A 15,130-nucleotide genomic window follows, 5' to 3' on the forward strand; every position below is an offset into this window, starting at 1 on the left:
CTCCATCCCCATATTCTGCAGTTTACTGATTAGAATTCTGTGTAGTATCCTGTCAAAGGCCTTACAAGGTCCAGCAGAATCACTGTAAATCTGTTACCCTTATCCAGTTCAGCCATCACTGTGTGTTATAAAATGTGAGCAAGTTACTGAGGCATGATCTACCCTTTAGAAAACCAGGCTAAAAAATTGTCAGTGCCCTTGACTATTTTTTTTAATTTGAGTCTTGGGTCTGAGTTAGTCCCGAGGGGGTGGAAAGAGGGGAAAATAGTTCCACTGCATAAAGGAGGTTCCAAGACTGTTGTTGAAAATTACCGACCAATCAGCATATCTGGAGTCGTTGTCAAGGTCTTGGAGAAAGTAGTCAAGAGGAAAATACAGGAATGGATAGATATAAATGGGATACTGTATTTTCCTCTTGACTACTTTCTCCAAGACCTTGACAACGACTCCAGATATGCTGATTGGTCGGTAATTTTCAACAGCAGTCTTGGAACCTCCTTTATGCAGTGGAACTATTTTCCCCTCTTTCTACCCCCTCGGGACTAACCCAGACCCAAGACTCAAATTAAAAAAAAATAGTCAAGGGCACTGACAATTTTTTAGCCGCTTCACGTACAACACGAGCTGGTATACCATCTAACCCACAGATGTATTCACATTGAGGTTTTGTAATAGACTGTTCACCTCCACTTCATTCACCACAATTCCCATATAAGCTGTTGGTTCCTTCATTCCTGCAATATCACCACCTGGATGATATACTCTTGCAAAGTGCTCACTCAGTGATTCGGTTACCTCCCTACCATCGGCATTCTTTAAAATCATTCTGCTGTATACGTTTTTTCTTTTACTTGCAACATATCGAAAAAACTGTTTGGGATTCCCTTTAGTCTGCATGGCCAATTTTCTTTCATAAACCACTTTTGCTTTTCTTACCACACTCGTTACCATTCTGGCCTGCACTTTATACCATTCATGTGCCTGCAGGTCACCTTTCTCCTTAAATTCCCTCCACGGTTGTTTCTTTTTTTTGCAGCTCAAGCTTAGTGGTGTTATTCATCCATTTAACCCCTACTTGATATACTATTCGGACTCTAGGTATACAGTCAGCTATTGCCTCCTGCAAACACTCCTTAACCACCTCCAATGCACTATCAACGTCCAGCACTTGCAGTTTTACGTGCCATGGCACTGAACCAAGCAATCTCCTAAGCTTGTTATACTTACCAGCCCGATAATTTCACATGTACCCTGTCTTAATTGAAAATTCCACAAAATTAGCCACTGCCCAGGTCAAAACCCTATGATCACTCTCACCAATTGGTGGCAGCATGGTCATATTTATTACAGCCAAATTCTGAGATGCAATTACTAGGTCAAGCACTCTCTGACCCCTAGTATTTTCCATTACATGCTGTCGCAGATAGTTATCTCTTAATAACTGCATAAAATCCAATTCCTTCCTCCCATGTGTCCTCTCCTTCTTCCAATCAATGTTACCATAGTTGAAATCCCCCATAATAATTACCCTCCTTCCACTCATTGCTTATGCTTACTATCTCCACTATCTACTCCATCACCTGGTCTATAGCAGCACCCAACTGTATATTTTGTTCTGCTAGTCACAATCTCACACCAAATAGCCTCAAATGGGCTCTATCCTGCAGTTCTACTTCTATTCTCCTTGGCTGCAGTTCATCAGCTATCATCAATAACACTTCTTCTCCCCCCCCCTCTCCATTTTATTCTTTCTGTCCCTCCTGAACACACTATACCCCCTCACATTCTATCCCACTAGCTATATCATCTTTTGTCAGCCATGTTTCATTAATGCCAATAACCTGTGGCCTGGAAGAGCCAACCAAGACCAAAAATTCTTCCTTTTCGTTCCTAATACTCCTGGCATTAGTATACATGAAATGCAGAAGCCCATTAGTCCCACCCCTATCCTGATGCCTTATACTATCCCATTCTGATTTGTTGTCCTTCATACTTGCTTTGGCATATTATACACATTCATAAACTCAACTGCCTCCCTAAAGTCTGCATTTGGCGTAATAAAGTACCACCTGGTATTAAACATATCGTGCGGCTACTATAAATGGGCACATCTATCCTCTGTACGTAATCAGTAAATGTTTGTCAGTAATGGAGAAGTGTGGATTAACCACAAACAGACATCCATTAAAAGTGCTCACATGGTTGATCCAAGAGGTGAGTGTCAGGTGTCACAACTGGTATCTCAGCAACAACATGCAACAGTCACACAGCTCACCCACAGTACAACAGTGGGGCAGTTCAATCCATTTCCACATGCATCATGTCCTGTACCTTGTTTCTAGGGTTCCACAGCTGGAAACCAGCAAGAGTACCCATGATGGCAGCTAGGCATTGCTGACATTCCTTTGCATGGGCCAAGGAATGTGAGCAATGGACTCAACAGGTGGGAGAAGGTCGTCTGGAGTGATGAGTCCTGTTTCCTGCTGCACCATGCTGTTGGCTAGTTTTGCATTTTGCATAAACAGCATGAAGCCATATTGCACAGTTGCCGTTCAACAGGCTGATGGAGGTAGTGTTATGGTCTGGGGAGTTTCCCTCTGGCACAGTAGGTCTGTTGGTTATGATCCCACAAACACTTGAATAGTGAATACTACAGGGACCTGTTAGCCAACCACAGTGCCATCTTTCAACAGAACCTTGTCATCAGGGTCATACAACTACTGGATAGTTCGAGGAATATGACGGCAAATTTGCTATGGTGCCTGGCCCCCAAACTCCCCTGCTAGAACGGTGTGTGAGAACTGCTGATCCCCTCTATGGAATGAACGTGAACTGATGGAGTTGCTACAGTGAACATGGGTCGAGTTACGAGTGGAGTGTGTTTGACACCCTGTGGAATTTGTGTCTAGGCATCTACGTGCCCTGATTGCACAGAAGTGGATGTTCCTAATATGGAGTTAACTCAATGTATTTTGTAGTATGTATTCAATAAACCTCTGTAATCAGGTTTTCTTTTATCCCCTTTTTTAAATATAGGTACTATACTTATATTCCATTCTAATGATAGTTGTTCATTTGTATATATTTTTATGTTAGACTGTTTTTTAAGTCTTTAATTGTTATATTGTTTCAATCATTTTGTAAGTTTTTTTGTTGTTACTATTATCTGTAAAGTAACTTAAGAATTCTTTTATTCATGGACTTCAGCATTTTCTAGGTATGATACAAATTTTTTCCAGCTTTCTCTGTTTCTCTTTTGGCTATTGCTCATTTATATATATATATCTTCTTCTTTTCAGCCATTTTCTATCCACTGCTGGATGAAGGCCTCTTCCAGTTCTTTCCAATGGTTGATCAATTTTCAAAATTTTACGATTCATCACTCCTTCTTTTAGGACGACCTCGGCCTTGTTTCCCTTCTTTTGGAATCCAGTTCGTTAGTATGGTGGTCCATTGCTCATCTTCTCTTCTGGATAGATGTCCAACCCATTTCCATTTTAGTCGCTTATGGTGAATAGTGATGTGAGTCTGGCTTCTTATCCAGGTGTTTCGCTTATCTTTTAATGTGATGCTTAGCATCAACCTCTCTGTTTTTCTTTGAGTTAATTTATTTGCCAGTGCTTTTGTTAGTGACCAAGTTTCACAACCATATAAGATGACTGGAAGTATACACTGGTTAAATGTCTTCCTTTTTAAACAGAGTGGGCAATCGTTGTTTTGAAAAATGCTTTTCAATGTCTGAATGCACTTCAGGCAAGTTGAACTCTCCTATTTATTTCCTTTTGGAATCGACAGTTTAGATCAATGAGATGACCTAAGTATATGAAGAGACTCTTTCCAAGAAATTGTTTTCTGGTGTTACAAAATGATTAAATATGATTTTAGTTTTTTCTCTGTTTATTTTTAGACCAACTTTTCTGCTTTCATGATATAGGTCTTCTATCATTATATTAAGGTCTTCTGGAGTGTTTGCAAAAATTATGATATAATCTGCATATCATAGGTGTGTGTTAAGTTTCTGTTATTAATTTTTATACCAAGGTTTGTCCAGTTTATATTATTTCTTGAAGGACTGCTGTAAAGATTTTGGGTGATAGAGAGTCTCCTTGTCAGACACCTTTTTCAATTGATATTTATTGTTGCTGTTGCAGTGTGGTATATTGCCTGGAGGAGGTCCATATATTCTCCAGGAACTCCCTGATTCTTGCATTAGTTTTGATGAAATAAAATGCTTTTTTATAATCAATGAAGGCTAAACAGAGAGGCAACGTTTTCTTCTGCTTGTTATTACTTTTGTGAGAATACTAATTGAGCTATAGTTCTTTACTACTTCTTTGTCCCCTTTTTTAAATGACAGTATCAGAGTAGCATTTTTCTAGTATCTTCCCCTCTTCTAGGCATACAGTTAGTAATTTTGTGACATGGTGAATTATATTGTTTCCTCCCCATTTAATTAATTCTATATAATTAGGTCTTCACCAGGACATTTTTCATTTGTTTTATTTCATCTGAAGTGAATGGGGGGGATGAATTTCATATGTGATGGAGAAGAGTTATTTATATTTGATTTATCTATTGAAGGATCACTATAGTTTTTTGTAAAATTCTTCTAGCCTGCTTAGGATTTGTTCTTGGTTCCTACTTGTAGAATGGAACTACAATTCCTTATTGTAGTTCCATTCTTATCTTTTATTGCAGTTATTTGCCTTTTGCCAACTAATAAATGTTTTCTCAGTATTTTCATATTTTTGTTTTCAAAAATATGAAATTTTTGAAAACATTTTTCTTTTATTTTTTTTAGTGTTAGAAGATTTCATTTCTCATCTTTTTCCTTATTGTTTTGCATACTTCTGCATATTCTATTTTAGAAATTAAGTTTTTGTCTTGTTTCATATTTCGTCTCTTTTTTAGTAGTTGTGAGGTTTCCTCTGAAAGTTTATGGTCTTTTTGTTGCTTTTGAATTCATTGGCTGCTTATTGCTTATTTTATTTATGTCTTCTTCAAATATATTCTAGACTTCACTCAATTAAAATCAAATCAAAAATCAATCGAAAACTAGACTTCAAATGAAGTCTAGTTTTTGATTGACTTTTTCTTTGTAATCCTTCATCTTGTTTTCGATAGGTTTTAAGTCAAAACTTCTTGATTTTTTGTTGTTTAGCCATTTTATTCTTTCCAATTTGGGGTTTATTTTAATTTTGGCTTTGACCAGTCGGTGGTCACTTCCTGTTTTTACTTGCTTTAGTACTGAGGTATCTTGAACTATTTCTTTATTATTACACAGTATGCAATCTCTTTACTTTTTTATTTCTCTGTTTGGACTTATGCATATCCATTTTCTTTTGAGGATGTTCTTAAAAATGTATTCATAATATAAAGCTTGTTACTCCTTGAATTCTGATGACTCAAATTTTGAAAACTCAAAAGGGGGTTCCGCCTGCGGCTCCCCCCATTTGCAAGGTAGTAATTTATTACAAATAAAAACTTTTCTAATTATTCGTATTTGAATGAAATATAACTTTTCCAAAACTGCGAAGGGTATGTCCATGTTACTAAAATGTTAAAAGGGATATGTGGGAAACACTCAACTAATGTATTTGATAATAAATGACTGACGTACTCCATACAATAGGGATGTGCATTCGCACTGATCAGTCTTGTGATGAATATTTTTGTGTAGTTCCTCAAATTAATACATTTTTACATGTTGTGTATGGCATCTGCATGCTCTATGTATAAATAAAAGAGGGCTATTCCAAAAGTAATGCACAAAGTTTACTCATGTCCTATTAAATGAACTTTAAGAATATATTACATAATATTATATTAAAATGCTGTGCACCTTCATGTTGATTGATGAAGATCAAAATCGAAACTGATTGGAGATATGTTAAATTGTAGCAGGTTTTCTCGTTGGCACTCCAAATTCCAGAAAAATCACATATTCAAGATAAGAATTTGAGTGATCTAAAAATCTTATAATTTGGTCTTTTCAAAAGAGCAAAAAGTAAAATGAAGCATTTTATTATTATTAACCCTGAGGAGGTAATGGTCGAAAAAATTGCAGTATAGGTCGTGTGTATCTGAGAGATACATTCATTACTAGTATGTGCTAAAATGCGATAAAACGTAAAAAAAAAAATACTGCAAATATAATACATGGTTTATTTATTTTCAATTACAATCTAGAAATTATTGAACAAAGAAAAAAACAACTAAACCAATCCGCACTCGCGGTATCTCTCAGATACAATTCACTAAGTATCCGAGAGATACTTAGTGAATCAAATATCACTTTTACTTTTGCATTCAACTCTATCATCGGACTCGAATAACAAAATCACTGAATCTCTTCAACATTAAATAATATAAAAAAAAAAAAACTAAATCAATACTATACTGACATCAGTGCTTGTGGTATCTCTCAGGTACAATTTATTATCAAATATCACTTTTACTTTCACATTCAAATAACACAATCATTGATCTCTTCAACATCTGATGGATTATCCAATCGATATTTTTCCAGCCATTTCCAATGTAAATTTTAAAAAAAACTAAACCGATACTAACATTGGAGGTCGCAGTATCTCTCAGAAACAATTTACTATGAAATATCACACACCTTTTACATAACACGTGTTAAACCAAAACTGACCGCATAAACAGTGTGGAATATCACTCAATATATGCATGTGCAGTGACTCATGACCTCGAAGCTGCATACTGGATATGTGTTAAACAAATTGTTTAATTTAATATTCATATTAAATAATTTGTATAACCCCCGACCTCCGCAGGGTTAAGAACATTAACTTCTGATGAAAGAGCTGAATTTGTGACTTTTAACAAGAGATAAAGCAAATCTATTCAGTATCTCTAACACTAATTTTTGTGTGCAACATACTTGGAGATTTAAAAAAAAAACACTGGCTAATGATTTGAATAAAGTGATACAAAATGGTAGCTATTGGTATTATCATGTTGCATGACAGTGCCAGTTGGAGGTATATAATGTACAACCATTCTTATACCTTGGTTTAAATCTTCTGGATGTTGAAAGATCCAACCCCAAGTATGCTGCACAAAAAAAAAGATGTTAGAGATACTGAATAGATTTGCTTGATCTCTTGTTAATAGTCACAAATCCAGCTATTTCATCAGAAGTTAGTTAATGTTCATAATAATAAAAAAATGCCTCCTTAATTTTGCACTGTTTTTATTACTTTCTGCTCTTTTGAAAAGATACTAGTTTCATTTACTTATGTGGTTCAAATCATGAGAAACTTAGTAGAAAAGGAAAACATTTTTCTGAGGCAGATGAAAATGTGCATTATTTTCAAGATCCCCTCATATGTTAAAATTAGCAATTAGAAATGTATTATCAATTAATTAATTAATTTCTTTTTTTTTCTGCAGTTATGAAAATAATAGCCATGATGATTATGTTCGTGACCTGTTGTGGACTGCTGAGGATACACTGTATAGTTGTGGTTGGGACAGACAAGTGATAAAACACATTATCAATGCAAATATGGAACTTAATAATGAATCAGAATCATAGAAATTTCTAAAATAAAATGTCCTTTGTAAAAAAAAAAAGTCTGCTTTATTTTTAATATCAACTGCACATTTTTAGCATGTCCCCATTTTCTGGAATAGTATAAATTAAAGATGCCAAGAAATTATATCTTGGTTTCATCCTTTATCCAAGCAAACAAAGTTTTCACATGAAGTAATTCACGACTGGGCAACTTGCTAATGATTAGCCCAGTCGTGAAATTACTTCATGCACAAACTTTGTTTGCTTACACTTGGATAAAACTAATTTCTTGGCATCTTTAATTTATAATATAACCAAGTGGAAAAACTTTCAACATCTATTTATGGAATAGATTCTGAATAATGATGCTTTGTTATCATTCTACCTTTAAAGTAGAACATCTAGTTGATAACATGAAAATTGCAATTCCACTCAAATCCAAGCTAAGTATGTATTTAAATCTTCCCGAAGAGACTTGATATCAGCATTACTTAACTTTCCACAACGAAATACCTTGTCTCATTCATATGACACATTAACAAATAAGTTGAACAACAGTAGTCCAAAATGGAATACTGTGTTAAACCACTACACACCATTTCTCCCATCCACTGGTTTCCATGTAGTTAGTCTGTCATGCCCTCGGTCCAAAATTACCTTATATCAGCCCATTTGTCAAGTAAAATGTCACGTTTTTTTTTTCCTTTTTGCTTCCTTTTCAACATTTTATGCATTTTCTATAATTAGAAAATGCATATGATCTACATTAGCACCAATTTGTACAGTATTTTGCCTACTCAACACCTGATTGTATTCCTTACTATCACACTTGGAAGAATGCTTTTGAGCATCCATAACTGCACAGGTATATTTTTCAGTGATGTGTGTTTGTTTTGATATGAACTATTGTTGTGGACAATATTTTCACATCAGTTAAAAAGAGCAACATCAGTTCACAAAAAAAAGCAAGAACATCATTAACTCTAGATTGCATTACTCTGTAAAACTTAGTTTTTGTGATTGAAATCAGAATTTGTTACTTGATACTCACCTAATAATTCTACAAAACTTTCCTGCTGCCTTACCCCAGCACAGTTTTTATCAATGTTAAAAACATCTTTGAAATCATCAGTAAATTCTTATTATTATGGTGCTATCTTTTATCGAAGGTCAGCGACCATCTTGACGAACAAACTGCGTTTTTGTGTTAATCTGAGTAGTTGTGCGCTGCTCTTTCCTGTCCACGTCTTGATGTTGTCAAACCATGATATTCTTTTTCTTCCTCTAGTTCCTTTGCCATCAATTCTTCCTACCAAAATAGTTTGTAGAAGTTGGTATTTACTGTTTCTCATTTCTTGATTATTTGTACAAGATCTTTAGCTTTGCCAATGGATTTTAAGACATCTTCATTGGTAATTTTTTCTGTCCATGATATCTTTAGCATTCTTCTGTTTAGCTGCTTCGATTTTCTTGATGGTTGTCGCCTTTAATGTCCATGTTTCAACTCCATAGAGCAGAATAGACCACACGTAGCATTTCGGCATCTGACTTCCATCAGCGAATTAAAACTGCATAATTTTTGATGAGTTATTTGGTTACCTAATTCTTCAGATGGATATTTTTTTTTTTTTTTTTTTTCATCTTTACAGATTTTCTGAGGGTTTTTAAGATTAATCACAACTTATTTCAACATTGTCTCCAATGTCTGTTTTTTATTAGTATTTTAATGCCCAAAGTGTGTACTTTAATTTCTTATCTAAATTTTAAGACAAACTACTTCTTTCAAGATTTGACAGCTACCTTGTGCTTGTTTTCCCTATTTTGTACTCTACTCTGCAGGACATAGGTTAATTCCAAAAGTCTGATTTTTTGTTTCATTTATATATAGTGGAATATGAAGGACCAAAATTATCTTTGAGTGTTTCTTCTATGAAAAAATTGGCTTAAAGTTTGCAAAAAAATTAAACACAGCTGAGTTATGTGGAGGGCAAGTAAACATTGGAAATTTTTAAGAGATGCTCTTGCTAGATGGCTATAAAGCAGGATTAGTCCCATTTGCACCATTTGTGATCCTAAAAAAAAACGTTTTTCTTTAAAAAGCTTGAACAACAGAATGGGACTGATTTTGCTTTACTTGTAAATAAATCCATTTAATCCTATCAAAAGAATCTCTCGTACAAGTTTTTATTTGCTTTCTCACATAACTTTTTCTGGGCTTCAAAATTACTTTTTAATTTTTTTCATAGAAGAAATGTTTCAGTCAAAGTGATTTTGGGCAAAAATATCCCGCTACATATATAAATGAAACATAAACAAAAAAATCAAGCTTGTGAACAGGGCCTGCACGTAGAATATAAAAGGGAAAAGAGCATTTGGAACATCTAAAGCAGGTGTTGCCATCTTGAAAAAAAAATTACTGTCTGAAAATGCTGATAAATCAAAAAGGACACACATTGATTACTAAAATAGCAGTAAAAAAAAGTCAGAAAGTGGACACTATGGAAATAAGTTATGATTAATTTTAATCATAAGTTTAAAACATGTAGATCTGCCAAATAAAAATGACAGCCATAATTAAGAGGATGCTAATAAAAAATGCCACCCAAAGGGATAGGGAAATCAAATAATTCACTTTCATCAAAATACAAAATTTATCCCACTTCAATTTAATTTCACATGGAATGACCCAAGATGAAAATTGCATTACTTTACTTTCCAGATGGTTGAATAGAAAATGTCCAACTTGCATGTTTAATAAGAATGATGACAGCAAACAAAAAGAAGTACCAGCTCTAAATAATGCTCACGTTTTGACATTATAAAAGGAAGTGGCATCAAACCTGAAATGAGAAATGGAGATATCAAACTTAGCTCTTTGCTTAATGCAGATGTTGCTGTATTCATTAATAAATCTGTTTATAGCATTCGTTCAACAAACACCAAGAGAGAGTAGCACTTATATTAAAACCAAAGACTCAAACTCTCTATTGTCTTACAATCCTATCTCACCTAGCAGTTAATATCTTGATAATTAAAGCAAGATTTAAAACATCAATTGGATCTCTTCTCTTCTCTCCTGTAGTCCTAAATGGACCGTTGGATCATTCATGGCTGGTAGGTGATATTCTTTGTTAGCATCCTCCAATCATCTCAGTCTCTTGTTCTTGATGTCAGTTGAGAAAGGGAGGAATTTGTCCATTTTAATCGAGGTTGGCCCCGGAACGATTCCTTCTAGTACTTGCTTTGGAATGCTATTAGCCCTCTCTACATGTCCGAACCATTTCATCTGCCTTCTTCTGATGACTGTCAGAATATTTTCCCTTCTTCTCCCATCTATTGAATCAATCTGTTTTCGGACATTTTCATTTTTGTGAGCTGTATAGGGAAATTCTCAAGTTTTCTGTGAGTTTTCATTTCAAAAGACAGGTGTCTCCTCTCATCCTTCCCTCAATAAAGTCCAGGCCTCACAACCATACAAGAGGATAGAATTCACCAAGGTGTCAATTAGTCTTAGTCTGGTTGTGATTGCTATGCTGTTATCTCCCCACTATGGTTTTAACTTCTTTAGGGCCATGGTTGCCTTAGCAATTCGGTATTTAATGTCGGTTTTTGAACTACCATCTTGACTGAACGTGCTTCCTAGATAAGTGAACTTGTTTATTGCCAATTTGTATCTTTAAGAATTCAGTGTCTGATTTTGATATCAGACATTGAATTTGTTTTTGTAGGTTTATGTATAATCCATATTTTTTTAATGTTCCGAAAACACGGCTGTTATCTCTTGTAATTCTTCTTCACTTTCTGCCAGACGATCGATATCGTCTGTAAAATGTAAGTTATTTTTTCTTAGTCCACCAACTACTACTCCAGTGTCATATTCATGAAGAGCTTCATCTATGACATATTCCAGAAAACAATTAAAAGGAAGAGGGGACAAGATGCATCCCTGTCTTATCCCCCTTTCTGCCCGGAACAGTTCACTGCTATAACTTTTAATTTCAATTCTCATATCAAATGAGGAATAAAGAGATTTAATAATCCTAATGATTTTGTCAATACCATAATGTAATGCCTCATGCTATATTGAGTCAAAAGCTTTTTGAAAGTCTAAAATATTGTGACAGATTATTTTGTTATAATTATTGTTTTGGTCAATTGTACTATCAGAAACCTGCTTGTTCATCTGATAGTCTGCTTTCTATTTTCCTTTCAATTCTTAACAATAGTATTTTTAACAGGATTTTGCTTGGATGACTAATAAGACTTACTGTTCTGTAGTTGCTACATTTATTGCTGTTTCCCTTTTTAGGAATAGGTACAAGGACAGAAGTCTGCCAAGCAGAAGGCCAAGTTTCTGTGTTCCATACATCCTGGAATAAATTTAGCAAGGTGTCTATGATGATGCTACCTTTCCTTTCCTAACCTTCGCGTATCAATTCCATTGTAACACCATCAATTCCCGGTGATTTTTGTATTTTTGAGGAGCTAACTGCTGCAATGACTTCTTTTAATATCGGGTAATCTCCAAACCTCCTGGCAAAATTCCACCCAAAATATCATCAGTCAGTTGAGGGTCCTTTTGAAAAAGCTTAATTGCATGACATTTCCATCTATCAACTATTTTCTGGTTGTCCATGATAGGAGTTCCATCTTCATCTTCTATGCTCCAATTAATGCAGTAAAAGGTTTGGTTAACTTATTGATAATTTGAAAAGCACTTTTAGAATTATTTTTATTTAAGTCCTTCTATATTGCATTCATCTAATATCCATAAGTTTCTAGCATGTTTGATTTCTTTTTTAATAATCTTAGTAATATTTTTATACTGTTCTCTATTATCACTGCTATTAATATCATCAGATTCCTGACATTTACCCTGAAGGGGTGTACAGGATATGATAGTACTACATGAAAAATTTACATCATTACTAACTTCCAACCTACAAATTTCTGCCAAATCAATCTGTTACCTGTCAAAGCTACAACATTGTGAGATCTTATATTTATATATCTATTTCTAAGGCACTTTTTACTGTATCAATCCACCTATTTCTTGGTCTTCCTCTGGGTCTTTTTCCTGCCAACCTGGCAAAGAAGGTTTGACTAATTTTTCCTCGCCCATTCTGTTTAAGTGACCATACCATCTGAGATTAGCCCTGCTAATGCATTCTGGATGCTGACAATGTCAAGTTCTTTCCTAATATCCTTGTTTTTAATATGATAATAATAATACTACGGCTACTCCTTCTTTTCATTGATTGTCATTGCCTAAATATAACATTTTGTATTTATTGCTCAGAAAGAGCTCACCAGTTTTGGTCTTTTTTGTTTCAGTCATCCCTATTATGTCGATCTGGTACTTATCTAATTCCTCAGCTAGCTCCATTTCTTTGCCTAATGGCAAAGAAATGGAGCTAGTTGAGGCTTTTCATGTTGATAGTACCGATCTTCAATTCTGGTGATATTGAGTTGGGGTGTGTTTTAGGATTTGTTCCAGTAGCTGACTTTTTGCTGTTTGCCCTGGTTCCCTGTCAAAAACAACGGGGGCTTTGTTTAACCGGGCGACGCCCCAGCCGGCATTAAATTCTATCATGTTGTACCATCATTTAATATTGTGGTTTAGGCCAATAAGAATATAATTTGGTCGGCTAAATCCCAAATTGCCAGCCCATCCTCATTCGTTCAGTATCTAAGTAGATACCTAACAGGGTGCACCACGAGAAGGTGAGGATTGGACATTAGGGCAGAAGCCGTGGTCGGTTCTCTACATTCCTTTAAAAGCTATGTGGAGGTCTCCTCTCGGTTATACAGCTTTGACCCTTAAGCACCCCCCCCCCCCCCCCCATTAATATGAGATTTCAAATATCTTTCGTCGCATAGGTCCAAAATATTTTAGGTTATCCATTTATTTTTTTCCTTTTGTATCCAAGGATTTCTTCAGTTGTCTCAGTTATCTTTTGTGAGAAGTATTTGGTTTTCGATTCGATATTATTATATTTCTTTAAGCTTGTGTCAAAAATTTGTATTTATATAGTATATTTATTTGGGGATCTTTTAATTTTTCTATATTATATCTTTTATGAGTTGATTTTGTAGGTAATATTTCTCTCATTTTCATATTCACAGATTGTGTGTTTTACCATCAGGGGAAGTCCATGTCCATCTTCTGCAAGGTTTATGGCGAAATAGAGTGTTAGTAATGGTGAGTTCATTTTGTGAAGCAAAATTGATCAATTCAAAACCTCTTTCGTTTGTCTCCCCATAGCCATACGGTCCAACAAATGGGAGATAATCCTTGCCGATGTATGTTCCAATTTTGGCATTCCAATCGCCCTGGAATCAAAAGGTCTTTTCTATTCGCTCCAGTGATTGTTGCATTAAGTTGACCATAAAACTCTTCTACTTCGGAGTCCTTGTGGCCTGTGGTTGGGGCATACACCTGTATGATATTGATATTGAGTGGTTTTCCTCTTAGTCAGACTAGAGCAATTCTGCTATTGATAGGATTGAATTCCATGATGATTTCTGTATCAAAAACCTGACACCTTCTTTACTGCTGCAGTCACATTCAGAGTAAAGAAGCAAATGTCCTTCATCTGTTGTTAGCTCTCCTGTTTTGGGCCATAGAATTTCACAAAGTCCCAATAACAGTCCATTCATATCTTTTTAGTTCGTGCTGTAGTAATTCGAGTTGACCTGATTGTAGTAGAGTCCTAATATTCCAAGTTCCGGTCATTAAATGACTGCTGAATCTGGATCCAGTTTTTCCTTCTTTTTTTGTCAGTGATAGTGGTGATTGGAGCGCCAGTCGCTAACTTCTCATTGCCACCCCTGGAGCTGCTACCAAATGGCAACATGGACTTTGTTAAACCGGACAACGTCCGAGCCAGCGTGCTGTGTTAAGTCCTTCGCCATGAATGTCTAATGGGCAGTAAATTAAGACAGATGTGCCAATCTCCTCTTCTGTCTTTGCCTGTTAGCATTTAGCCAGGCATAGTGGGATAGCCTTCATGACTTGGGAGGCCCTACCAGGAGTAATGATACTCCTGATGTGCTTCACCCATCCCTTCTCTCTGCTACCTAACTAATGCTTGGATAATTTAAGTCACCCATAATGATTGCCCATTTGTTACCCATCAAGGTAACTTATGGTTACCTTGATGGGTAACTGTCTCCAACTGGTGGCAAACCATTTGGAGACAGTCATTATCAAGGTAATTTGCATCAAGCAACATCCCACCATATATTTCACCCTGTTAACCTCCACATCACACCAGATACTCTCAAAGTCACTGCTAATAGAACATTATTGCTTTTGAGTTTCTACCTTAAATGGGCTCCAATCTTCTCACATCATTAATGGTATCCCCTCCTTGAAATTACTACCTTAAAGTACAGTGTATTCACCAAGGCAACAACAAACTTAACCACTCCACTTTGTTTCTCATGATGCTCCAGGCATTTCTGTAGAGAAAAACAAATTACCTTCTATCTGCAGTCTGCCTGGTCCAACTAGATAACTTTCTCTCTCCCCACCTCCACACTTTATATATATACAGGGTGTTCGGGATAAATTTGACATATTTA

The 15,130-nt window shown here is 35.5% G+C and overlaps 1 protein-coding gene across 3 annotated transcripts in view; it reads left to right on the plus strand.

The window, feature by feature from the left end:
• The window catches only part of LOC150099045 (methylosome protein WDR77-like), a 190,449-nt gene extending 182,854 nt beyond the window's left edge, over nucleotides 1-7,595 (plus strand). For all 3 annotated transcript variants that reach the window (XM_090405301.1, XM_090405302.1, XM_090405303.1), the window contains exon 10: nucleotides 7,420-7,595. In XM_090405301.1, the coding sequence (XP_090261427.1) occupies nucleotides 7,420-7,564 (145 nt within the window). In that variant the 3' untranslated portion in view covers nucleotides 7,565-7,595. The remainder of the gene's footprint in view (nucleotides 1-7,419) is intronic.
• The last annotated feature ends 7,535 nt before the right edge of the window (nucleotides 7,596-15,130 follow it).

Source organism: Typopeltis vanoorti, chromosome 15 (genome assembly GCF_054136105.1).
Source record: "Typopeltis vanoorti isolate ZY-2024b chromosome 15, IOZ_Tvanoo_1.0, whole genome shotgun sequence".
Taxonomy (NCBI): domain Eukaryota; kingdom Metazoa; phylum Arthropoda; class Arachnida; order Uropygi; family Thelyphonidae; genus Typopeltis; species Typopeltis vanoorti.